General features: G+C 46.2%; 1 protein-coding gene across 1 annotated transcript; it reads left to right on the top strand.

Annotated features, from left to right (window-relative positions):
* The first annotated feature begins 249 nt into the window (after positions 1-249).
* On the top strand, positions 250-27801 carry LOC135042848 (oocyte zinc finger protein XlCOF6-like). The gene is made up of 7 exons (XM_063955059.1): positions 250-324; positions 2214-2358; positions 13611-13802; positions 14587-14665; positions 14784-14881; positions 15039-15396; positions 26354-27801. Exons 2-7 carry the CDS (start codon positions 2281-2283, stop codon positions 27676-27678), a joined length of 2130 nt encoding a protein of 709 aa, XP_063811129.1. The 5' UTR covers positions 250-324; positions 2214-2280; the 3' UTR covers positions 27679-27801.

Below are 27801 nucleotides of genomic sequence, written 5' to 3'. Positions count from 1 at the left end.
CTACTTCCGGAATCTGCGTTCCATCACCTTACAGTCAGTACGTTCCACCCTACTTCCGGTAAATGTGTTTAATCGCCTTACAGCCTGTGCGTTCCACCCTACTTCCGGTATCTGCGGTCCATCACCTTACAACCTGTGCGTTCCACCCTACTTCCGGTATCTGCGTTCCATCACCTTACAGCCTCTAAGTTCCACCCTACTTCCGGTATCTGAGTTCAAGCGATTCCTACCCACCCTCCCGTCAGTGCGTTTCACCCACAGGAAAAACTTTAATATCCGGTGCTACAACTTCCGAGTGTAGAGAGTCCAGTCTTGCACCAAGAGGTACTGTACTGTACAGGAGGAGCAGCCTGTGGTGTCCTGTTATTATTATTATTATCCAGGAGGAACAGCCTGTGGTGTCCTGTTATTATTAATTATTATCCAGGGAGAGCAGCCTGTGGTGTCCTGTTATTATTATACAGGAGGAGCAGCCTCTGGTGTTCTGTAATTATTATACAGGAGGAGCAGCCTGTGGTGTCCTGATGGTATTATTATTATTATTACCCAGAGGGAGCAGCCTGTGGTGTCCTGTTATTATTATACAGGAGGAGCAGCCTCTGGTGTTCTGTAATTATTATACCGGAGGAGCAGCCTGTGGTGTCCTGTTGTTGTTGTTATTATTATTACCCAGAGGGAGCAGCCTGTGGTGTCCTGTTATTATAATCCAGGGGGAGCAGCCTGTGGTGTCCTGTTATTATTATACAGGAGGAGCAGCCTCTGGTGTTCTGTAATTATTATACAGGAGGAGCAGCCTGTGGTGTCCTGTTGTTGTTGTTATTATTATTACCCAGAGGGAGCAGCCTGTGGTGTCCTGTTATTATTATACAGGAGGAGCAGCCTCTGGTGTCCTGTTATTATTATACAGGAGGAGCAGCCTCTGGTGTCCTGTTGTTGTTGTTATTATTATAATTATTATACCGGGGGAGCAGCCTGTGGTGTTCAATTATTATTATTGTTAAACAGGAGGAGCAGCCTGTATTATCCTGATATTATTAAACAGGAGGAGCGTCCTGTGGTGTTCAGTTGTTGTTGTTATTAATATTATTATACAGGAGGAGCAGCCTGTGGTGTCCTGTTATTATACAGGAGGAGCAGCTTGTGGTATCCCATTATTATTATACAGGAAGAGCAGCCTGTGGTGTCCTGTTATTGTACAGGAGGAGCAGCCTGTGGTGTCCTGTTGTTATTATTATACAGGAGGAGCAGCATGTGGTGCCCTGTTATTATTATACAGGAGGAGCAGCCCGTGGTGTCCTGTTGTTGTTGTTGTTGTTGTTGTTATTATTATTATTGTACAGAGGGAGCAGCCTGTGGTGTGTTGTTGTTTACTATTATTATTATTATTATTATTATTATTATTAATATACAGGAGGAGCAGCTCGTGGTGTCCTGTTCTACAGGAAGAGCAGCCTGTGGTGTCCTGTTGTTGTTGTTGTTGTTATTATTGTTATTATTATACAGGGGGAGCTGGCTGTGGTGTCCTGTTGTTATTGTACAGGGGGAGTAGCCTGTGGTGTCCTGTTATTATTATACTGGAGGAGCAGCCTGTGGTGTGTTGTTGATGATGATGATGATTATTATTATTATACAGGGGGAGCTGCCTGTGGTGTCCTTTTATTGTTATTATTATTATACTGGAGGAGCAGCCTGTGGTGTCATGTTGTTGTTGTTATTATTATTATTATTATTATTATTATTATACAGAGGGAGCAGCCTGTGGTGTCCTGTTATTATTATTATACTGGAGGAGCAGCCTGTGGTGTCATGTTGTTGTTGTTGTTATTATTATTATTATTATTATTATTATTATACAGGGGGAGTAGCCTGTGGTGTCCTGTTATTATTATACTGGAGGAGCAGCCTGTGGTGTCATGTTGTTGTTGTTGTTGTTGTTGTTATTATTATTATTATTGTTGCGATGATATGTGATTTCATCATTTGTGCAGAGTCACATATTACCTGAGACTGATGGAATTCTGTATTGTTTGTCCCTTGTTTCCTCCATTCTGGTGCCCTGTCCCTGTATTATTACCCTCTTCTTTTTTCTTTTACTATTGGTGTAACATTATGCAGTTCAGCGTTATGTGACGGCCTCTAAGGAGCCTTATGGGGCTCATTCTTACATATCTATTACTTGTGTTCTCTGTGATTTGTCTTATATTTATTCCTAGACACTACATCTGTGAGGAACCTTTGTCTTTATTATACATATTCTGTATTCTCACTGATTAACTGAGGATGGATACGGACAGGAGTCAGAAGACTGAGATGATAATAAATATCACCCTGGAGATCATCTACCTGCTGACTGGAGAGGTGAGGGGATCTGGGAGCGTCACAATGACGTCACTTATATCTATAGTAATAATACAGGGACATGACTGGGGAGGTGAGGATACCTGGGAGCGTCACAGTAACATCACATATCTATAGTAATAATATGTGGACATGACTGGGGAAATGAGGGGATCTGGGAGGGTCACAGTGACATCACTTATCTATAGTAATAATACAGGGACATGACTGGGGAGGTTAGGGGATATGGGAGCGTCACAGTGACATCACTTATAGCTATAGTAATAATGCAGGGACATGACTGGGGAGGTGAGGGGATCTGGGAGTGTCACAGTGACATCACTTATCTATAGTAATAATACTGGGACATGACTGGGGAGGTGAGGGAATCTGGGAGTGTCACAGTGACATCACTTCTATCAATAGTAATAATACAGGGACATGACTGGGTCGGTCAGGGGATCTGGGAGCATCACAGTGACGTTACGTATATCAATAGTAATAATACAGGGACATGACTTGGGAAGTAAGGGGAAATGGAAGTATCACAGTGACGTTACTTATATCTATAGTAATAATACAGGGACATGACTGGGGAGGTGAGGGGATCTGAGAGCGTTACAGTGATGTCACATAGCTATAGTAATAATATAGGGTCAAGACTGGGGAGGTGAGGTGATCTGAAAGTGTCACAGTGAAATCACTTATATCTATAGTAATAATACAGGGACATGACTGGGGAGGTGAGGGGATATGGGAGCATCACAGTGACATCACTTATATCTATAGAAATAATACAGGTGCATGACTGGGGAGTTGAGGGGATCTGGGAGCGTCACAGTGATGTCACATAGTTATAGTAATAATACAGGGACATGACTGGGGAGGTGGGGGGATATGGGAGCGTCACAGTGACATCACTTATATCTATAGAAATAATACAGGTGCATGACTATGGAGGTGAGGGGATCTGGGAGCGTCACAGTGATGTCACATAGTTATAGTAATAATACAGGGACATGACTGGGGAGGTGAGGGGATCTGGGGGTGTCACAGTGACATCACTTATATCTATAGAAATAATACAGGTGCATGACTGGGGAGGTGAGGGGATCTGGGAGAGTTACAGTGACATCACATATCTATAGTAATAATACAGGGACATGATGGGGAGGTGAGGGGCTCTGGGACAGTCACAGTGACATCACATATCTATAGTAATAATACAGGGACATGATGGGGAGGTGAGGGGATCTGGGAGCATCACAGTGACATCACTTATATCTGTAGTAATAATACAGGTACATGACTGGGGACATGAGGGGATTTGGGAGTGTCACAATTACATCACTTATTTCTCTAGTAAAAATACAGGAACATGACTGGGGAGGTGAAGGGATCTGGGAGCGTCACTGTGACATCACTTATATCTATAGTAATAATACAGGGACATGACTGGGGAGGTGAGGGGATCTGGGAGTGTCACTGTGATGTCACATATCTATAATGATAATAAATGGACAGGACTGGGGAGGTGAGGGGATCTGAGAGCATCACAGTGACATCACTTTTCTCTAACGTCCTTGAGGATGCTGGGACTCCGTAAGGACCATGGGGAATAGACGGGCTCCGCAGGAGATAAGGCACTTTAAAAAAGCTTTGGATTCTGGGTGTGCACTGGCTCCTCCCTCTATGCCCCTCCTCCAGACCTCAGTTTTACACTGTGCCCAGACCAAGATGGGTGCACTGCAGAGAGCTCTCCAGCGTGCTCTGCCTGAAAGCATTTTTGTTTGGATTTTTCTTTCTACTTTTTACTACTTTTTCACAGGGAGCACTGCTGGCAACAGGCTCCCTGCATCTAGGGACTGAGGAGAGAGGAGCAGACCTTCTTGTCTAAGATAGGCTCTGCTTCCTCGGCTACTGGACACCATTAGCTCCAGAGGGGGTGAACGCAGGTTCTTACTGGGCGTCCACCCCCGGAGCCGCGCTGCCGTTCTCCTCACAGAGCCAGAAGTACAGAAGTCAGAAGACGTCTCAGGCGGCAGAAGCCTTCAGCTTCACTGAGGTAACGCACAGCACTGCAGGTGTGCTTCATTGCTCCCATACACCTCGCATACTACGGTTACTGTAAGGGTGCAGGGCGTAGGGGGGGGGGGCGCCCTGGGCAGCAATATAAACCTCTGCATGGCAAATAGACTATATACATGTACAGGTGGGCTCTGTACATGTATATAAAAGAGCCCCCGCCATATTTTACTAAGTTTGAGCGGGACAGAAGCCCGCCGCCGAGGGGGCGCGGCTTCTCCCTCAGCACTCACCAGCGCCATTTTCTCTCCACAGCACTGCTGAGAGGAAGCTCCCCGGACTCTCCCTTGCTTACACACGGTGAAAGGGTGCTTAAAAGAGAGGGGGGGGGGGGCACATAATTGGCGGTTTACATATTACACAGTGCTGCTGGGGAAAAACATTTTGTGTTGGTCTCCAGGGTAATTGCGCTGGGGTGTGTGCTGGCATACTCTCTGTGGGGTAAATTTACTAAGCTCCCGATTTTGACCGAGATGCCGTTTTTTCATCAAAGTGTCATCTCGGTAATTTACTAAGCAATAATCACGGCAGTGATGAGGGCATTCGTAATATTTTGAAGTCCTAGGAAAAAAATCACGAATGAATACACCATCGGTCAAAACGCGGCTGTTTAAGTATGAATCTCGGTCATTTACTAAGAAGTGCAAAGCAAAAAAAAAACAAACACTGCCGTGAAAAATTACAACTCGTAAAAAAGTGCTAAAAAAAAACAGACCTTTATTTTTTATTCGTGATTGGATAGGCATGCACGGATCCATGAGATCCGTGCATGTATATCAGTGGGAAGGGGTGGGAAAGTGCTTTTTTTTTCAAAAAAAATTGCGTGGGGTCCCACCTCCTAAGCATAACCAGCCTCGGGCTCTTTGAGCCGATCCTGGTTGCAAAAATATGGGGAAAAAATTGACAGGGGTTCCCCCATATTTAAGCAACCAGCATCGGGCTCTGCGCCTGGTCCTGGTTCCAAAAATACGGGGGACAAAAAGAGTAGGGGTCCCCCGTATTTTCAAAACCAGCACCGGGCTTCACTAGCTGGACAGATAATGCCACAGCCGGGGGTCACTTTTATATAGTGCCCTGCGGCCGTGGCATCAAAAATCCAACTAGTCACCCCTGGCCGGGGTACCCTGGGGGAGTGGGGACCCCTTCAATCAAGGGGTCCCCCCCCCCCCCCAGCCACCCAAGGGCCAGGGGTGAAGCCCGAGGCTGTCCCCCCCCCATCCAATGGGCTGCGGATGGGGGGGCTGATATCCTTTGTTGTAAAAGAAAAGATATTGTTTTTAGTAGCAGTACTACAAGTCCCAGCAAGCCTCCCCCGCATGCTGGTACTTGGAGAACCACAAGTACCAGCATGCGGCGGAAAAACGGGCTCGCTGGTACCTGTAGTACTACTACTAAAAAAATACCCAAAAAAACACAAGACACACACACCGTGAAAGTATAATTTTATTACATACATACACACATACATACATACTTACCTTATGTTCCCACGCAGGTCGGTCCTCTTCTCCAGTAGAATCCAAGGGGTACCTGTTGAAGAAATTATACTCACGAGATCCAGGGGTCCAGGGTCCTCGGGGAATCCAGGTGTAATCCACGTACTTGAAAAAAAAAAAAAAAACGGACACCCGAGCCACGCACTAAAAGGGGACCCATGTTTGCACATGGATCCCCTTTTCCCGACTGCCAGAAACCCACTCTGACTGATGTCTAAGTGGGTTTCTTCAGCCAATCAGGGAGTGCCACGTTGTAGCACTCTCCTGATCGGCTGTGTGCTCCTGTACTGAGTGACAGGCGGCACACGGCAGTGTTACAATGTAGCGCCTATGCGCTCCATTGTAACCAATGCTGGGAACTTTCTGCTCAGCGGTGACGTCACTTTAGGTCAACCGCAGGGCAGAAAGTTCCCAGCATTGGTTACAATGTAGCGCATAGGCGCTACATTGTAACACTGCCGTGTGCTGCCTGTCAGTTAGGACAGGAGCACACAGCCGATCAGGAGAGTGCTACAACGTGGCGCTCCCTGATTGGCTGAAGAAACCCACTTAGCCAGAAGTCAGAGTGGGTTTCTGGCATTCGGGGAAAGGTGACCCATGTGAAAACATGGGTCCCCTTTCAGTTCGTGGCTCGGCTCTGCGTTTTGTTTTTTTATTCAAGTACCTGGATTATAAATGCATGCGACGAGGACCCAGGGCCCCTGGATCTCGTGAGTATAATTTATTCAACAGGTACCCCTTGGATTCTACTGGAGAAGAGGACCGACCTGCGTGGGAACATAAGGTAAGTATGTATGTATGTGTGTATGTATGTAATAAAATTATACTTTCACGGTGTGTGTGTCTTGTGTTTTTTTGGGTATTTTTTTAGTAGTAGTATTACAGGTACCAGCGGGCCCGTTTTTCCGCCGCATGCTGGTACTTGTGGTTCTCCAAGTACCAGCATGCGGGGGAGGCTTGCTGGGACTTGTAGTACTGCTACTAAAAACAATATCTTTTCTTTTACAACAAAGGATATCAGCCCCCCCATCCGCAGCCCATTGGATGGGGGGGGACAGCCTCGGGCTTCACCCCTGGCCCTTGGGTGGCTGGGGGGGGGGGGGGGACCCCTTGATTGAAGGGGTCCCCACTCCCCCAGGGTACCCCGGCCAGGGGTGACTAGTTGGATTTTTGATGCCACGGCCGCAGGGCACTATATAAAAGTGACCCCCGGCTGTGGCATTATCTGTCCAGCTAGTGAAGCCCGGTGCTGGTTTTGAAAATACGGGGGACCCCTACTCTTTTTGTCCCCCGTATTTTTGGAACCAGGACCAGGCGCAGAGCCCGATGCTGGTTGCTTAAATATGGGGGAACCCCTGTCAATTTTTTCCCCATATTTTTGCAACCAGGATCGGCTCAAAGAGCCCGAGGCTGGTTATGCTTAGGAGGGGGGACCCCACGCAATTTTTTTAAAATTTTTTACAGTGTTTAATTAAAAAAAAAAAAAAAAAATGAACCCCAGCACGGATCACACAGATCCGGCCGAGATTAATTGTAAAAAAGTCGGCAGTGTTTTGCTAATCACTGCCGTAAAAAACAAAAAAAAAACACGAATGACATCGACATCGGAAGAAAAGAAAAACCCGAATACGACAGCTTAGTAAATTAGTCGTAATAAATTCAAAAAGTTGCAGTTTTACACTTTCGATGTCATTCGTGATTGAACTTTGACCTTTTTCCGAAAATTACGAATGTTAGTAAATTTACCCCTGTCTGTCTCTCCAAAGGGCCTTGGCAGGGATACTGTCTTCAGAAAAGGGGTTCCTTGTGTGTGTGAAGTGTGTCGGTACGCGTGTGTCGACATGTTTGACGAGGAAGGCTCGCTTACTGTGGAGGGGGAGTGTTTGAATGTCAGGTCGCCGTCAGCAACGCCGACACCGGAATCGGTGGATATGCTGAATGTCTTGAATGCAAATGTTAATCTATTGCATAAAAGGTTAGACAAGGCAGAAGCTAGGGATCAGTCAGGTAGCCAGTCCATACCTGTCCCTGTGGCGCCAGGGCCTTCGGGGTCTCAGAAGCGCACCATATCCCCGATCGATGACACAGATACCGACACAGATACTGACTCTAGTGTCGACTATGAAGATGCAAAATTACAGCCAAAGGTGTCTAAGGGTATACGGTACATGATTATGGCCATTAAAGAGGTTTTGCATATTTTTGAGGAACCCCCTGTCCCTGACACGAGGGTGCACATGTATAAAGAGAAAAAGCCTGAAGTCACTTTTCCATCATCATCATTTGAATTAAGTGAATTGTGCAAAAAGGTTTGGGACTCTCCAGATAGGAGACCACAAGTTCCCAAAAGGATTCTTATGGCGTTTCCTTTTCCACAAACTTAGAGGATACGCTGGGAATCTTCACCAAAAGTGGACAAGGCGCTGACATGCTTGTCCAAAAAGGTGGCACTGCCTTCTCAGGATACGGCTTCCCTCAAGGAACCGGCTGATCGCAGGCAGGAAATTACCTTGAAGCACATTTACACTCACTCCGATACTATTGCTAGACCGGCTATGGCGTTGGCCTGGGTTTGTAGTGCGGTGGTGGCATGGGCAGATTCCTTATCTGCGGAGATTGACACCTTAGATAGGGATGCCATTCAAATGACCATAGAGCATATCAGAGATGCTGCCTTGTATATGAGAGATGCACAGAGAGACATTTGTTTATTAAGCTCCAGAATAAATGCTATGTCTATTTCTGCTAGGCGACTCCTGTGGACCCGGCAGTGGACGGGAGATGCCGATTCTAAGCGGCACATGGAGTCCTTGCCGTACAAGGGGGGGGGGGGGAGTTGTTTGGAGACGGCCTCTCGGACCTTGTCTCTACGGCTACGGCTGGTAAGTCGAATTTCTTACCTTATGTCCCCCCGCAGCATACTAAGAAGGCACCTCATTATCAAATGCAGTCCTTTCATTCCAATAAAAACAAGAAGGTGCAGGCATCGTCCTTTGTTACCAGAGGAAAAGGGAGGGGAAAGAAGCTGCACACAGCTAGTTCCCAAGAGCAGAAGTCCTCCCCTGCGTTTGCAAAGTCCACGGCATGACGCTGGGGCTTCCCGGGGGGAGGCAGATCTGGTGGGGGCTCGTCTTCGGTTTTTCAGCCACGTCTGGGTTCAATCGCAGGTGGATCCCTGGGCAGTAGAGATTGTTGCTCAGGGATACAGGCTAGAATTTGAAGACTTGCCTCCTCGACGGTTTCTCAAATCGGCTCTGCCGACTTCCCCGTCAGAGAGGGAGTCAGTGTTGACAGCAATACAAAAATTGTATGTTCAACAGGTGATTGTCACAGTTCCTCATCTCCAGCAGGGAGAGGGATATTATTCAACCCTGGTTGTGGTCCCGAAACCGGACGGTTCGGTCAGGCCCATTTTAAACCTGAAATCTCTGAAATTGTACTTGAAAAGGTTCAAGTTCAAAATGGAATCACTCCGGGTGGTCATCGCCAGCCTGGAGGGGGGGGGGTTGGATGGTGTTCCTGGACATCAAGGATGCATACCTTCATGTTCCAATATTCCCCCCCCCCCATCAGGCGTTCCTGAGATTTGCAGTGCGGGACTGTCACTACCAATTTCAGACGTTGCCGTTTGGGCTTTCCACAGCCCCGAGGGTTTTCACCAAGTTAATGGCGGAAATGATGGTGCTCCTGCGCAGGCAGGGGGTCACAATTATCCCATACTTGGACGATCTCCTCATAAAGGCGAGATCTCGGGAGAAGTTGCTGGACAGCGTGTCTCTGTCCATGAAGACGTTGCAGCTACACGGCTGGATTCTCAATATACCGAAGTCCCAGCTAGTTCCTACAATGCGTCTGACCTTTCTGGGCCTGATCCTAGACACAGACCAGAAAAAAGTTTTTCTTCCGATCGAAAAGGTTCAGGAACTCATGACCATGGTCAGGAACCTATTGAAACCAAAGAAGGTTTCAGTGCATCAGTGCACGCGGGTCCTGGGGAAGATGGTGGCTTCATACGAGGCCATCCCTTTCGGCAGATTCCACGTGAGGACTTTTCAATGGGATCTCTTGGACAAGTAGTCCGGGTCCCATTTACAAATGCATCAAAGGATCACCCTGTCTCCCAGGACCAGGGTATCTCTCCTGTGGTGGCTGAACAGTGCTTACCTTCTAGAGGGTCGCAGGTTCGGCATTCAGGACTGGGTCCTCGTGACCACGGACCCAAGCCTCTGAGGCTGGGGAGCAGTGGCACTGGGAAGAAATTTCCATGGTCTCTGATCAAGCCTGGAGACTTGTCTCCACATCAACGTCCTGGAGTTGAGGGCCATATACAACGCCCTGCGTCAAGCGGAGAATGGTTCTGATTCAGTCAGACAATGTCACGGCAGTGGCTCATATAAACCGCCAAGGCTGAATAAGGAGCAGAGTGGCCATGGCAGAAGCGACCAGGATTCTACGCTGGGCGGAAGGCCATGTAAGCGCGCTGTCAGAGGTGTTCATCCCGGGGTTGGACAACTGGGAGGCGGACTTCCTCAGCAGGCACGTCCTGCATCCGGGGGAGTGGGGACTTCATCAAGAAGTCTTTGCACAGATCGCGGATCGGTGGGGCCTCCCTAAAATAGACATGATGGCGTCCCATCTCAACAAAAAGCTAAAGCGGTATTGCGCCAGGTCAAGGGACCCTCTGGCGGTAGCGGTAGACGCTCTGGTGACACCTTGGGTATTCAGATAGGTCTATGTGTTTCCTCCTCTTCCTCTCATACCCAAGGTGTTGAGAATTGTAAGAATAAGCAGGGTCAGAACAATCCTCATTGTTCCAGATTGACCACGGAGGACTTGGTATCCGAAACTGCAAGAGTTGCTCACAGAAGATCTTCTTCCTCTAAGGCAGGACCTGCTGCAGCAGGGGCCCTGTCTGTTCCAAGACTTACTGCGGCTGCGTTTGACGGCATGACGGTTGAACGCCGGATCCTAGCTGAAAAAGGAATTCCAGAGGAAGTAATTCCTACCCTGATGAAGGCTAGGAAAGACGTGACATTGAAACATTATCACCGTATATGGCGGAAATATGTTTCTTGGTGTGAGGCCAGAGCTGCTCCTACGGAGGAGTTCCATTTGGGCCGTCTACTACAATTCCTTCAACAGGAGTGACCTTAGGCCTAAAATTAGGGTCCATAAAGGTGCAGATTTCGGTCTTATCCATTTTCTTTCAAAGAGAATTGGCCTCTCTTCCTGAGGTACAGACTTTTGTGAAGGGGGTGCCGCATATTCAGCCTCCCTTTGTGCCTCCGGTGGCACCTTGGGATCTTAACGTGGTGTTACGTTTCCTCAAGTCACTTTGGTTTGAACCACTTAAAACGATGGAGTTGAAATACCTCACGTGGAAAGTGGTCATGTTGTTGGCGTTCGCTTCGGCAAGACGTGTTTCAGAATTGGCGACTTTATCGCATAAAAGCCCATACTTGGTTTTTCACGTGGATAGGGCAGAGTTGAGGACTCGTCCTCACTTTCTGCCAAAAGTGGTCTCATCTTTTCATGTGAACCAACCTATTGTCGTGCCTGCGGCTACAACGGACTTGGAGGATTCCGAGTCCCTGGATGTAGTCAGGGCTTTGAAGATTTATGTGACCAGAACGGCTCGGATCAGGAAGACTGAAGCTTTGTTTGTTCTGTATGCGGCCAACAAGGTTGGCGCCCCTGCTTCAAAGCAGACTATTGCTCGCTGGATCTGTAACACAATTCAGCAGGCGCATTCTACAGCAGGATTGCCGTTACCGAAATCGGTTAAGGCCCACTCCACTAGGAAAGTGGGCTCTTCTTGGGCGGCTGCCCGAGGGGTCTCGGCATTACAGTTGTGCCGAGCAGCTACTTGGTCGGGGACAAACACCTTTGCAAAGTTCTATAAGTTTGATACCCTGGCTGAGGAGGACCTCCTGTATGCTCAATCGGTGCTGCAGAGTCATCCGCACTCTCCCGCTCGTTTGGGAGCTTTGGTATAATCCCCAAGGTCCTTACGGAGTGCCAGCATCCTTAAGGACATTAGAGAAAATAAGATTTTACTTACTGGTAAATCTATTTCTCGTAGTCCGTAGAGGATGCTGGGCGCCCGTCCCAAGTGCGGACTTCTTCTGCATGACTTGTATATAGTTATTGCTTACATAAGGGTTATGTTATAGTTTTCGGTGATACCGTGGCTATGTTGTTGTTCATACTGTTAACTGGGTAAGTTTATCTTAAGTTATACAGTGTGATTGGTGTGGCTGGTATGAATCTCGCCCTTAGATTTACAAAAATCCTTCCTCGTACTGTCCATCTCCTCTGGGCACAGTTTCCCTAACTGAGGTCTGGAGGAGGGGCATAGAGGGAGGAGCCAGTGCACACCCAGAATCCAAAGCTTTCTTAAAGGGCCCTATCTCCTGCGGAGCCCGTCTATTCCCCATGGTCCTTACGGAGTCCCAGCATCCTCTACGGACTACGAGAAATAGATTTACCGGTAAGTAAAATCTTATTATATCTATAGTAATACAGGGACATGATTGGGGAAGTGAGGGGATCTGGGAGTATCACAGTGATGTTACTTATATCTATAGCAATAATACAGGTACATGACTGGGGAGTTGAGGGGATCTGGAAGCATCACAGTGACATCACTTACTGTATATCTATAGTAATACAGGGACATGACTGGGGAATTGAGAGGTCTGGGTGTATCGCTGTAATGTCACATATCTATAATAATAATACAGGGACATGACTGGGGAGGTAAGGGGATCTGTGAGCATCACAGTGACGTCACAAAGCTAGGGACATGATTGGGGAGGTGAGGGTTTCTGGGAGTATCACAGTGACGTTACTTATATCTATAGTAATAATACAGGGACAAGACTGGGGAGGTGATGGGATCTGGGAGTGTCATAGTGACATCACTTATATCTCTAGTAATAATACAGGGACATGACTAGGGAGGTGAGGGGCTCTGGGAGCGTCACAGTGACATCACTTATATCTATAGTAATAATACAGGGACATGACTGGGGAGGTGATGGGGTCTGAGAGTGTCACAGTGACATCACTTTTATCTATAGTAATAATACAGGGACATGACTAGGGAGGTGAGGGGCTCTGGGAGTATCACAGTGACATTACTTATATCTATAGTAATAATACAGGGACATGACTGGGGAGGTGAGGTTATCTGGTTAGGTGAGGTGGTCTGGGAGTATCACAGTGACATTACTTAAATCTATAGTAATAATACAGAGACATGACTGGGGAGGTGAGGGCATCTGGGAGCGTCACAGTGACATCACATATCTATAGTAATACAGTGACATGATTGGGGAGGTGAGGGGTTCTGGGAGTGTCACAGTGACACCACTTATATCTATAGTAATAATACAGGGACATGACTGGGGAGGTGAGGGCATCTTGGAGCGTCACAGTGATGTCACATATCTATAATAATAATAATAATAATACAGGGGCATGACAGAGTAGGTGTGGGGATCTGGGCGTGTTACAGTGACGTCACATATCTATAGTAATAATACAGAGGCATGATGGGAAGGTGAGGGGATCTGCGAGCGTCACAGTGACATCACTTGTATCTATAGTAATAATACAGGGACGTGACTGGGGAGGTGAGGAGTTATGGAAGTTTATACAATGATATTTGATGTGTCCCCCTATACCCAGGGTTACACGGTAGTGAGGAAGACATCCGGTAAGTTCGAGACACCCAGCAGCTGTCCCCGTGTGTCAGGAAGACTGAGCAGAACCCAGAGCCCCATCACGGTGCCTCCACCTCACTCACTGATACATGAGAGACACAATAACCAGAAGATCCTAGAACTCACCAACAAGATCATTCAGCTGCTGACTGGAGAGGTGACTGCTGGGAATGGGACATTATACAGTAACACCGGGGAACGTGTCTGGGTGATGACTGGAGAGGTGACTGCTGGGAATGGGACATTATACAGTAACACCAGGGGATGTGTCTGGGTGATGACTGGAGAGGTGGCTGCTGGGAATGGGACATTATACAGTAACACCAGGGGATGTGTCTGGGTGATGACTGGAGAGGTGACTGCTGGGAATGGGGTATTATACAGTAACACCAGGGGATGTGTCTGGGTGATGACTGGAGAGGTGGCTGCTGGGAATGGGACATTATACAGTAACACCAGGGGATGTGTCTGGGTGATGACTGGAGAGGTGGCTGCTGGGAATGGGACATTATACAGTAACACCAGGGGATGTGTCTGGGTGATGACTGGAGAGGTGACTGCTGGGAATGGGACATTATACAGTAACACCAGGGGATGTGTCTGGGTGATGACTGGAGAGGTGGCTGCTGGGAATGGGACATTATACAGTAACACCAGGGGATGTGTCTGGGTGATGACTGGAGAGGTGACTGCTGGGAATGGGGCATTATACAGTAACACCAGGGGATGTGTCTGGGTGATGACTGGAGAGGTGGCTGCTGGGAATGGGACATTATACAGTAACACCAGGCGACGTGTCTGGGTGATAACTGGAGAGGTGACTGCTGGGAATGGGACATTATACAGTAACACCAGGGGATGTGTCTGGTTGATGACTGTATCACTGTGTGTGTCAGGTTCCTATAAGGTGTCAGGATATCCCTGTCTATGTCTCCATGCAGGAGCAAGAGTATATAGAGGAACACAGGGGTCTGTACAAGGACGTGATGATGGAGAATCACCGGCCCCTCACATCACTGGGTAAGAGGAGACTGTCATGTATTGTACAAGGGAGAGCAGGTATGGGGGGCCCTATATACACACATCATCTGATAATCACATATATACAATGTACTCAGTCACTTTGTGTCTCCTACAGATGGGCATAGTAACAGAGATACCCCAGAGAGATGTCCCCGTCCTCTGTATTCCCAGGACTGTACAGAGAAGAGTCACAGGACCCCACAGGAGAATCAGGTAGGTGGGATTTAGGGTCTAGACAATATACCAAAGTGACTGTAACTATGTGATCTGTAGAGGAGCTGTGTGTGTCTTATACACTGATATTATACTGTTTACTATCAAATAATGAAATAAGCCTTATTATAAAGTGTTCATTATTGTTGGTATTTAGGGTGAAGATAGGAGTAATGTGACTGATATGAAGGCAGAAGATATAGAGGGAGAAGAAGAGATGTATGTGACTGATATAAAGGCAGAAGATATAGAGGGAGAAGAAGAGACGTATGTGACTGATATGAAGACAGAAGATATAGAGGGAGAAGAAGAGATGTATGTGACTGATATGAAGGCAGAAGATATAGAGGGAGAAGAGACGTACGTGACTGATATGAAGGCAGAAGATATAGAGGGAGAAGAAGAGACGTGTGTGACTGATATGAAGGCAGAAGATATAGAGGGAGAAGAAGAGACGTATGTGAAGGATGATCTGCAGTGTAAGGAGGAGGAAATCCCTACAGATATCAGCACAGGTGAGCAATAAACACTTTATTTTATTTATTTACAGTTCCTTATATAGTGCATCAAATTCTGTTGCTCTTTACAATTGGAAACAGTGATAAAATAAAACCAAACGAGTGAAAACAGTGAGATAACAAGAATAGGTAATAACAGAAATTCATAGAGGTAGGACGGCCCTGCTTTCAAGCTTACAATCTATAGGGAAGTAGGCATTGATAGACAAGGATAGGTGTTGACTATTGCAAAAAGGTCCACCAGATTGCAAAAGTCCTTGGTGGGCTGTATGATATGGTTACACAGCAATGTTGGCCTGGTGTTGGGAGGATGGGAAAGTGAAGAAAGTAAAAACATGTGAGGTTATGTGTGGACTCTACAGTGGGGATGTAATTGGAAAGTAAAGTATATGAAGCTATGTGGGCATTTCCAGAATTCGATAAACTCACCTTCAGGAATTGCTTAAAGTTTTGGAGACTAGAGGCGAGTCTTATTGTGCGTGGGAGGGCATTCCACTATTTTATTACAGAATAGAGTCCCATATTCTCCTTCCTTAGTCACTACAGCAATATCTCATTCTACACCCTTTTCTGTCAGTACAAACTAATGAGAGATATGTATCTGACCATTGGAGGAGTCCAGAGCCATCAGCCCCTATTATACTCCTGCTCTCCCATTCGCATCATGTCACTGTATGTTACCAGCCCAGAGATCTGACCAGTCTCCTCACGACACTCTCTGGTGTATCATATACATCAGGGGACATCAGCCCCTATTATACTCCTGCTCTCCCCCTCACATCATGTAATTTTGTGTTACCAGTCCAGAGATCTGACCAGTCTCCTACCCATACACTCTGGTGTATCTCATACATCAGGAGCCATCAGCCCCTATTATACTCCTGCTCCCCCTCACGTCATATCACTGTGTGTTACCAGCCCAGAGATCTGACCAGTCTCCTCCCCACACTCTCTGGTGTATCTCATACATCAGGAGTCATCAGCCCCTATTATACTCCTCCTCTCTCCCTCACATCATGTCACTGTGTGTTACCAGCCCAGAGATCTGACTTGTCTCCTCACCACACTCTCTGGTGTATCTCATACATCAGGGGACATCAGCCCCTATTATACTCCTGCTCTCTCCCTCACATCATGTCACTGTGTGTTACCAGCCCAGAGATCTGACCAGTCTCTTCCCCCATACTCTCTAGTGTATCTCATACATCAGGAGCCATCAGCCTGTATTATAATCCTGCTCTCCCCTCACATCATGTCACTGTGTTACTAGCTCCGAGAACTGACCAGTCTCCTCCCCACACTCTCTAGTGTATCTCATACATCAGTAGCCATCAGTCCCTATTATAGTCCTGCTCTCCCCCTCACATCATGTCACTGTGTGTTACCAGCACAGAGATCTGACTTGTCTCCTCCCCACACTCTCTGGTGTATCTCATACATCAGGGGACCTCAGCCCCTATTATACTCCTGCTCTCCCCCTCACATCATGTCACTGTGTGTTACCAGCCCAGAGATCTGACCAGTCTCCTGCCTACACACTCTGGTGTATCTCATACATCAGGAGCCATCAGCCCCTATTATACTCCTGCTCTCCACCTCACATCATGTCACTGTGTGTTACCAGCCCAGAGATCTGACCAGTCTTCTTCCCACACTCTATGGTGTATGTTATACATCAGGAGCCATCAGCCCCTATTATACTCCTGCTCTCCCCCTCACATCATGTCACTGTGTGTTACCAGCCCAGAGATCTGACTTGTCTCCTCACCACACTCTCTGGTGTATCTCATACATCAGGGGACATCAGCCCCTATTATACTCCTGCTCTCTCCCTCACATCATGTCACTGTGTGTTACCAGCCCAGAGATCTGACCAGTCTCTTCCCCCATACTCTCTGGTGTATCTCATACATCAGGAGCCATCAGCCTGTATTATAATCCTGCTCTCCCCTCACATCATGTCACTGTGTGTTACCAGCACAGAGATCTGACTTGTCTCCTCCCCACACTCTCTGGTGTATCTCATACATCAGGGGACCTCAGCCCCTATTATACTCCTGCTCTCCCCCTCACATCATGTCACTGTGTGTTACCAGCCCAGAGATCTGACCAGTCTCCTGCCTACACACTCTGGTGTATCTCATACATCAGGAGCCATCAGCCCCTATTATACTCCTGCTCTCCCCCTCACATCATGTCACTGTGTGTTACCAGCCCAGAGATCTGACCAGTCTCCTTCCCACACACTCTGGTGTATCTCATACATCAGGAGCCATCAGCCCCTATTATACTCCTGCTCTACCCCTCACATCATGTCACTGTGTGTTACCAGCCCAGAGATCTGACCAGTCTCTTCCCCCATATTCTCTGGTGTATCTCATACATCAGGAGCCTTCAGTCTGTATTATACTCCTGCTCTCCCCTCACATCATGTCACTGTGTTACTAGCTCAGAGAACTGACCAGTCTCCTCCCCACACTCTCTGGTGTATTTTATACATCAGTAGCCATCAGCTCCTATTATACTCCTGCTCTCCTCCTCACATCATGTCACTGTGTGTTATCAGCCCAGAGATCTGACCAGTCTCCTCCCCACACTCTCTGGTGTATTTTATACATCAGTAGCCATCAGCACCTATTATACTCCTGCTCTCCCCCTCACATCATGTCACTGTGTGTTACCAGCCCAGAAATCTGACTTGTCTCCTCCCCACACTCTCTGGTGTATCTCATACATCAGGAGCCATCAGACCCTATAATACTCCTTCTCTCCCCCTCACATCATGTCACTGTGTGTTACCAGCCCAGAGATCTGACCAGTCTCCTCTCCACACACTCTGGTGTATCTCATACATCAGTAGCCATCAGCCCCTATTATACTCCTGCTCCCCCTCACGTCATATCACTGTGTTTTATCAGCCCAGAGATCTGACCAGTCTCCTCCCAACACCCTTTGGTATATCTCATACATCAGGAGCCATCAGCCCCTATTATACTCCTGCTCTCCCCCTCACATCATGTAATTTTGTGTTACCAGCCCATAGATCTGACCAGTCTCCTCACGACACTCTCTGGTGTATCATATACATCAGGGGACATCAGCCCCTATTATACTCCTGCTCTCCCCCTCACATCATGTAATTTTGTGTTACCAGTCATGAGATTTGACCAGTCTCCTCCCCACACACTCTGGTGTATCTCATACATCAGGAGCCATCAGCCCCTATTATACTCCTGCTCTCCCCCTCACATCATGTCACTGTGTGGTTACCAGCCCAGAGATCTGACCAGTCTCCTCCCCACATTCTCTGGTGTATCATATACATCAGGGGACATCAGCCCCTATTATACTCGTGCTCTCCCCCTCACATCATGTAATTTTGTGTTACCAGTCCAGAGATCTGACCAGTCTCCTCCCCACACTCTCTGGTGTATCTCATACATCAGGAGCCATCAGCCCCTATTATACTCCTGCTCTCCCCCTCACATCATGTCACTGTGTGTTACCAGCCCAGAGATCTGACCAGTCTCCTCCCCGCACTCTCTGGTGTATCTCATACATCAGGAGCCATCAGTCCCTATCATACTCCTGCTCTCCCCCTCACATCATGTCACTGTGTGTTACCAGCCCAGAGATCTGGACAGTTTCCTCCCAACACTCTGTAGTGTATCTCATACATCAGGAACCATCAACTCCTAGTATACTCGTGCTCTCCCCCTCACATCATGTCACTGTGTGTTGTCAGCCCAGAAATCTGACCAGTCTCCACCCCACACTTTCTCATACATCAGAAGACATCTGTTACTATTCTTCTCCTTCTCCTGTTATAGCAGTGAGCAGCACAGTTGGTGTAATGGCAAGCATTACTGAATCACAGAGGTGAGGTTGTGGGTTCAAGTCCCTTACTGCATGGAGTTTGTATTTTCTCCCTGTTCTTTTATGGGTTTCCTCCCACAATCCAAAAATTATACCAGCTGAGCAACTAGTGTATATGTGTTTGCCTATGTGGTAAGGGATATAGACTGTTAGCCCCTGGGACTGAGGTAAGTGGGCGGATATTCTCTGTAAAGTGCTGAGGAATATGTATGTGCTATATATGGATAACTGGTAGCGAATGATCATGCATATCCCTGATCTGATCAGCTCCGGCTGCCAGGTTTGTCTGCTGTCCCTCATGTGGGTGTGACTGACCTCCCCCTGACCTTAGCTGCTGCCCTGATCTTGTGCTTCCCACGCTGTGCACCAGAAATGCGTAATTCCCAGCTCTGCTAACAGTACATTACGCGTATACTGCCCACTGTGTGCGAGCCTGGAGGTAGCAGTATTCCGTCACCTGATGTGAGGGTACGGGGCTCACAGATCATTTCCAGTATTAGATGGAAAGGTGAAATGTTTATGATTAAGGACAAGTTGCACCACAGCATGGCACTCAGTAACAGGAGCAGAGAGTCCAGTAATGTCCCGCGGCTCTGGACAGTCTGCCGTTGATCCAACGTACGTTTCAGCAGGGGTGATGTATAGAGGCAGTGACCAGGATAAGGGGCCGGTGACAGGTCTAAATAATCCCAAAGTTATTTGTCCCACACGGCCTCTTGGCAGAGCATCAACGCTTGTCCACTATAAGAGACAATCACTGACTGCAAAGCTCTCCGGTAGCCATTCCTACCCCCTCTCACCCCCAATAGCGTAATCACTCAGGAGTGTCTGATGCTCCCCTTCCACTCATGACTTAAAATAATAGTCCTAGTAAAGAATAATACATTTTGACATGAATAACTTGATTGCATTTTCATAAACTGAATCTGATAGATATATTGTGTATTGTATATTTGCTTAGTTCTTATAATGTAGTAAGGGGAATGGGTCACCTCAATCTGCTCCCACCTGCTCTGCTCTGCTCCCTTCTGTCCAGTCCCTCCCCCAACTGTGACTGCTGACTTCATCTCTCCTCTCCGTCCCCTCAAAATACAAGACAAAAGTGTAGGAAACAGATACTTATCACCCACCCAAAAGCTCAGACAGATGACAGAGCAGATGTGTGGTTACGTTCTACAAAGATGGGCGACACAAAGATATTACAGAGACACTGGCAGGTACTTTGTGCAGATGAAGATTTAGACAAAGGTGTGGGAGATACAATCTCCAGCTGGAGAAGATCAAGAAATCACTTTTTCAATGGACAACTAGCATATGGACAATTGACAGTTATGAGCTATTCGTTCATTATTTCTCCGGCTGGGTCCACAGGTTATCCACAGGATAACAATGGGATATGATGGAGCGACAGCGGATTGGCACCAAAGATCACAAGCTTTCAGTCCTCCCAGGATGCAATGGGCTCGTCCATATAGCCCCGCCCACTGGCTCAGGCAAATCAGTTTTTTGTTTGGTGCGGCAGGAGCCGGACCATGGTCACAGGGCTGCTGTTCTATGGCAGCCCTAAGCTTTATTATTTTATTTTTAATAGTCTAACTATGTTTTTGAGTGATCTTTCCTAACAGCGTCTTAAACGCATATTGGAAAGAGTCGCTCCAACAACGCTTACCCACGGTTCAAGTGCTGTGTCGACGGGCGTCTGTGTCGGATATACTAGCAGGTCCACCAGAAGTTACCAGGCTGTGGCCGGAGCATGGGGAGAAGGTAAGGCACCGGTTCCACTTAGAAGGGGAATACGGACACCACCGCACTGGTTTGGGAGGAGACTACCAAACAGTAGCTGATGCACCGCCACCACGGATGCTCCAGAGCTAGGCATTAGGGATCATAAAGTGCCAGGAATGGTATGAGGCTGGGATCCCTAGGGTTGATGTCAGCATGGGCAGTCAGACGCTCTCCTGGTCGCCCCTCCCCCCAGTTCATGACCAGTTTCCGTCGGTCTCCCGCCATGAACTGTTGCCTCACTTCCGTCTCAGACGCTACCATGAGGTGTCTCGGTCGCAGCATAGGCCGCTGCGTCTGTGTACACTAAACTCTACCGCGAGGAGACCCAGTCGCAGGACAGGCGTCTGTATGACCGGTGCGCTTGTATGCACAGTGCGTCTATGTCCGCTTAAAGTTCCCGGAGCGACAGTGTACACTAGTATCGTCTGGATCCACTCGGCGTTTGCTAATATATTGATCGATCTTGGAAGTGAGGTGAGTCTCCCTGTATCCCACTCTACTGAGTACAGGTTATACAGCACTACAATTCTTTCTACTTTTGTCAGTATGAATAGTTAAATGTAAGTGCCTATTGCATATGAGTCTTTACATTACTGTGGTTTTCTTCGCATTACGTCTGAATACGTTCGGATCTGTTGTGCTCAAATGACTAATATATAACATGTGACTGACTGCTAGTGTGATTGCTGACTTTATATATGTTTGTCAGTGGTTTCTTCTGAACCTCAATGCTGGTGCATGGGATGGGGTCAGATTGATATCACTTTAATAAGGTAAAGTGATTACAGTCACTAACTGTAGTACACTGTGAAAAGCTGATTATTTATCATGTCTAAGAGCGGCAAAAGTGACGAGGTTACACTGACAGTAACACCAACACTTATAACATGTTTGTCCTGCAAAACGGGATTATCCTCTCAGGATCTGGCACATGATGTGCAAATTGTTTTGATTTTGCAACACTGTTAGCAACACTGATTTTGTACATATTTATACCTCTATGTGAGAGATTGGGACTTTCTTATCAACAATTATTTATAATTCAAGATACCCTAGATATCTATGAATTTGTATGATCACCACAAACTGTCACCTCTGCTTAAATATTTCATCTGTATTACCAGCATATATACTGGCTGACAAATGCGTAGGATATAATCTAATCAGTAATAATGTGTGAATATTAATTGATTTCCTATATATGAAAGTCATTATAATATTATTATTATTATTTTCATGCACTTTGGCATAGGAGAACAAGAGAGGATTCGCTCTAATATTCTGAATACTATTTGAATGAATTAGTTTAAACAAATTTACATTTCTGATTTTTATCAGAGCTTCCTCTCTTCTGAGCACTCTCTCATCTGGCTGATAGCTGTGCTGGCTTGGGTTCTGCCCTTCCCAGCGTACACTTGGTTATCACAACAGAAAGCAGAAGTGTTCCTTCTTCCTTCTGCCTTGATCTTAAGGGGAGTTAGATCAATCAATTCATGATCTTCCCCTATTTAAAACTGGTGAAGGTTCTCCTTTCCAACACTCTCTCATCTGGAAAAGCCTGGGGCCCAGTTATCCAGTGACGCATAGCAGGCAGAGTACAGACAGCAGAAGTGGGTTCTCTCTTCCTTCATAAGTCATCTTCATCATTCAAGGTCGTACTATCCTGAGAGTAGCCCGATCTTCTATCTCGGAAGCTGATAGGATAGACCTGGTTAGTACTTTGAAGGGGGACCACTTAGGAATACCAGGCACTGTGGATATCACTAAGATGATCACTCATATCTTCATGTAAAAACACTGGTGGGGCAGTCCTAATCTGCTCACTCTCTCTCATCTAATCCATATTTCACCTCTTTTTATCTTCTATTTTTATTAATTATTTAATATGTTTGGACCATATAGGTCGATATTTTAACGGAATAAAATAAAAGTTAAGTTTTAGATTATTTATCATCATATCACTTCACCTGATACTGATTAATTATCATCACCATTTTCAATTAAGAGTGCTCCCGAAAAGGTTTTCTTTTGTCTTGTCTCTTTTTATGTAGACAAGTGGGGTTTGCCAGAGATAGATCTCATGGCGTCCCATCTGAACAACAAAGTGCCAGTATACGGGTCAAGAACAAAGGATCCCGGAGCGATCTTTGTGGACCCTCTATCAATCAAATGGGATTTACATCTGGCATATCTGTTTCCTCCGATCATCTTGCTACCCAAGCTGGTGTGGAAAATAAAGCAAGAAAAGGGTGCCATGATTCTAATAGCTCCAGCTTGGCCCAGCGATTGGTATACAGATCTGCAAAGTATGTCAATGGATGCTCCAATTCTGCTCCCTCAACGTCCAGATCTACTGATGCAGTGTCCTTGTTATCACAGGCAGCTGGATCGACTGTCGTTGACGGCGTGGTTCTTGAAACCTCTATCCTGAAGTCAAGAGGATTCTCACAACAGGTAATTCAAACAATGCTCAGAGCAAGGAAACCCTCCTCAGCTCGCATTTATCACCGAATATGGCAGACCTATATTCATTGGTGCAGTAAAGGAAATATAGACCCAAAATCTTTCCAAGTTTCCAGGGTCTTAGATTTCCTTCAAGCAGGAATGGATAAGGGTTTGAAGGTGGCTTCCTTGAGAGTGCAAGTATCAGCATTGACTGTATGGTTCCAAAAGAAAATTGCCAATTTACAGGATGTGCGTACTGTTTTCCAGGGAATGCTGCGCATTCAACTGGCTTTTGTTCCTCCGGCAGTGCCTTGGGACTTAAGTCTAGTTCTCAAAGCCCTTCAAGTTGCTCTGTTTGAACCACTTAATAAAGTGGATCTGAAATTGTTGACTGCTAAAGTTCTCTTTTTTTACTGACTATGACATCAGCTAGAAGAGTGTCAGATTTAGGAGCGCTGTCATGCCGTTCTTCTTTTCTGATTTTTTTATCCAGATAAAACAGTTCTCAGAACTAGGTCTGGGTATCTTCCTAAGTTGGTGTCTATATTCCACCTTCATGAAGAAATTGTAGTCCCGGCTTTTCAGGTATCGGGACTGTCTGCGGGAGAAGCGTCGCTGGACGTAGTCCGGGCGTTAAGGATCTACTTGGATCGCACCAGTGCCTTCAGAAAGACAGATTCTCTCTCCATTCTCTACGGATTTCACAAGAGAGGATGGCCAGCTACTAAACAGACGCTATCAAGATGGCTTCGAATGACGATTTCAGAAGCGTATTCTCAAGATGATCTCCCTGTTACGGCTAATGTCTTGCTCACTCTACTCGTAAGGTAGGTCCTTCATGGGCAGCACAACATGGTGCTTCAGCAGAACAGATATGTAAGGCAGCCACATGGTCTTCCATTAACACTTTCATTAGACATTATGCCTTGTATACTTTTGCCTCTCATGACGCTAAATTCGGGCGCAAGGTTCTCCTGTCCAATCAGGAGTGTACCCACCACTAAATTGCTTTGGGCTAAATTGCTTTGAGAAATCCCATTGTTATCCTGTGGATAATCTGTGGGCCCAGCCGATGAAATATACGTTATGGTAAGAACTTACCGTTGATAACGGTATTTCTCCTATGTCCACAGGTTCCACAAGGATCCCACCCTGATGCAACTGATTTGGGGATCTTTATACTCGCTAAACTCGTCCCTCTTGCATGGAAGGGTGTGCATGTGTGTTCTTCTCGCCTTAATAGGGCTCTACATGATGCTCCTGCCTAAATGATTTGGAATACAACTGATTTGCCTGAGACAGTGGGCGGGGATATATGGACGAGCCCGTTGCATCCTGGGAGGACTGAAAGCTTGTGATCGTTTGGTGCCAATCCGCTGTAGCTCCATCATATCCCATTGTTATCCTGTGGAACCTGTGGACATAGGAGAAATACCGTTATCAACGATAAGTTCTTACCATAACGTATATTTCTTCATCAATTTAGCAGGCAAAGGGTCTAGAGGTGATTCCAAGTGTTGAATTTGCATTTTTAAGCAGTTGCTGTGAACCCACAACATGCAGTTAAATGAGACAAAATCAGACAGATCGCAGGGACCTTCAGACTGGCCAAATAATCAAATTTATATTGACCTAACCGTATAGTATCCCATCTTCCACCTATTGTATCACACCATTGTCACCAAAATCTCCCTTTTTTTCAAACACACCAAACACATTTTCACTCAGTAAATTGGGATGTATTCCTCCCTTTCTAGAAATAATTCAGCAATCTTATATCCTGAAACCCCCCAAAAAACCCTAAAAAAACTTTGTTGACCTTTTGTGTGTCGACCATGCCCACGTCAACCTAATGACCATGTCGACCTTCCATATGTATTGACCTAGACATGTCAACTTTCGGTCAGTGTCGACCTACTTACTGTTGACCTTCAGTGGTCAAACTAGTGACTGACGACCTAAAGACCGGATACCAGTTTAGTTATTTTTAGATTTATATATTATATTTTAAGTTAGTAGTTCCCAAACTTGGTGCCGTGAGGCACTTCCAGAGGTGCTTCAGGTTGGTGGTCCAGCACTAGGGTGCCATGATTCAAGAAAGTTTGGGAACCACTGTTATAAGGCAATTCTTTCCTCTGCCACTGTAAATTGTGCGGCAGTATCAGCAAAGACGGTGTTGATGAGCTTCTGATTCAGTGTGGGGCTGAAGGGATCTGCCCACACAGAGAAGAAAAAGGGTGGACAGACAGTCCAGGTGGAGACTGCTGTTAGAGCCCAGGGTGCCTGGAGGCCAGTGGGGGCTATGAAGCCACATTCTTATCCGCAAGAGGCAGGGAGAACCAGAATACACACATGTGGCGCACCTGTGGGTTTGTGTGCTGTAATAGAAATCCAGAGGGAATGTGACCCTGACTGCAGCCTGTTCATTTGCCAGAAAAAGGGAGTACCAGCTTCCATTCCCAGTACATGTCACCACACCTTGCATTACATTTTTATCTTCTGCAGTGGAAGTACTATATCTAGGGAGATATCTTTGTGATCTATTGGCGTATAATTTCTGGTGAAGATGGCAGAATATCGCAATGTAAGAGCCTCTGAATGAGGCTTGATAGTAGGTACATTCTGCAGTCACTTAGATGGGAGCAGGCTCTTTTAGGAAGACAATGCATCACCCTACAGGTCTGGAGCCACCATATTATGGCTGGAGGAGCATTCCTCTGAGTCTGACATCAGAAATTGGACCCCTCATTTGCCATATCTGAACCCAGTAGCACTCCACTGGGGAATATTATAAATTGTACCTTATTATGGAGAGACATTCAATTTTCTGTACACTTATTCCCAACAGATGAATGTAACAGAAGGAATATCTCAGAAGAAAATCTAATTTCATCTTCAGGTTGTAAAACAGAAGATGATGACATCACACAAGATTCTCCTGGAGAAACCCCTACTGCTCTACTCGTACCTCCTGTACCTCAAAATGTGCTTGTGTCATGTGGTCCCTCTAATCAAAGGGAATGTTCTGATAACACTGATATTGGGTCATCTTCTACAGCTCTGACAGTAGATAAAATATTTCCCTGTTCTATAGATGACAGATGTTTTACACAGACCGCACAGCTTATAACCAATCATCCAGCTAAGGGAGGTGAGAAACCATTTCCATGTTCTGAGTGTGGGAAATGTTTTACACACAACTCACGTCTTGTTACACATCAGAGAAGTCACACAGGTGAGAAACCATTTCCATGTTCTGAGTGTGGGAAAAGTTTTACCGATAAATCAAATCTTGTTACACATCAGAGAAGTCACACAGGTGAGAAGCCATTTCCATGTTCTGAGTGTGGGAAAAGTTTTACACACAAGTCACATCTTGTTGCACATCAGAGAAGTCACACAGGTGAGAAGCCATTTCCATGTTCTGAGTGTGGGAAATGTTTTACACACAACTCACGTCTTGTTAAACATCAGAGAAGTCACACAGGTGAGAAACCATTTCCATGTTCTGAGTGTGGGAAATGTTTTGCTGATAAATCAAATCTTGTTACACATCAGAGAAGTCACACAGGTGACAAGCCATTTCCATGTTCTGAGTGTGGGAAATGTTTTACATGGAAATCACTTCTATGTCTACATGAGAGAATACATACAGGTGAGAAGCCATTTCCATGTTCACAGTGTGGGAAATGTTTTACCAAAAAATCAAATCTTGTTACACATCAGAGAAGTCACACAGGTGACAAGCCATTTCCATGTTCTGAGTGTGGGAAATGTTTTACACACAAGTCATGTCTTGTTAAACATCAGAGAAGTCACACAGGTGACAATCCATTTCCATGTTCTGAGTGTGGGAAATGTTTTACACGGAAATCACTTCTATGCCTACATGAGAGAATACATATAGGTGAGAAGCCATTTCCATGTTCACAGTGTGGGAAATGTTTTACCAATAAATCAAATCTTGTTACACATCAGAGAAGTCACACAGGTGACAAGCCATTTCCATGTTCTGAGTGTGGGAAACGTTTTACACACAAGTCACGTCTTGTTAAACATCAGAGAAGTCACACAGGTGAGAGGCCATTTCCATGTTCTGAGTGTGGGAATTGTTTTAGCGATAAATCATCTGTTGTTAGACATCAGAAACTTCACACACATGAGAATGTGTAGCATGACAGTAATCGAATCTTGATAAAACTATACTTTATTAACACTAGTTAAAATTTGTATATATGCAGATGGAAAGTTATTTATCTTACAAATAAATCTAATTTCTCACATGTTTTTGTTAAA

This window comes from Pseudophryne corroboree, unplaced genomic scaffold (assembly GCF_028390025.1).
Source record: "Pseudophryne corroboree isolate aPseCor3 unplaced genomic scaffold, aPseCor3.hap2 scaffold_840, whole genome shotgun sequence".
Classification (NCBI taxonomy): Eukaryota; Metazoa; Chordata; class Amphibia; order Anura; family Myobatrachidae; genus Pseudophryne; species Pseudophryne corroboree.
The sequence above is the reverse complement of the archived record's forward strand: the minus strand, read 5'-3'. Positions and strand labels throughout refer to the sequence as shown.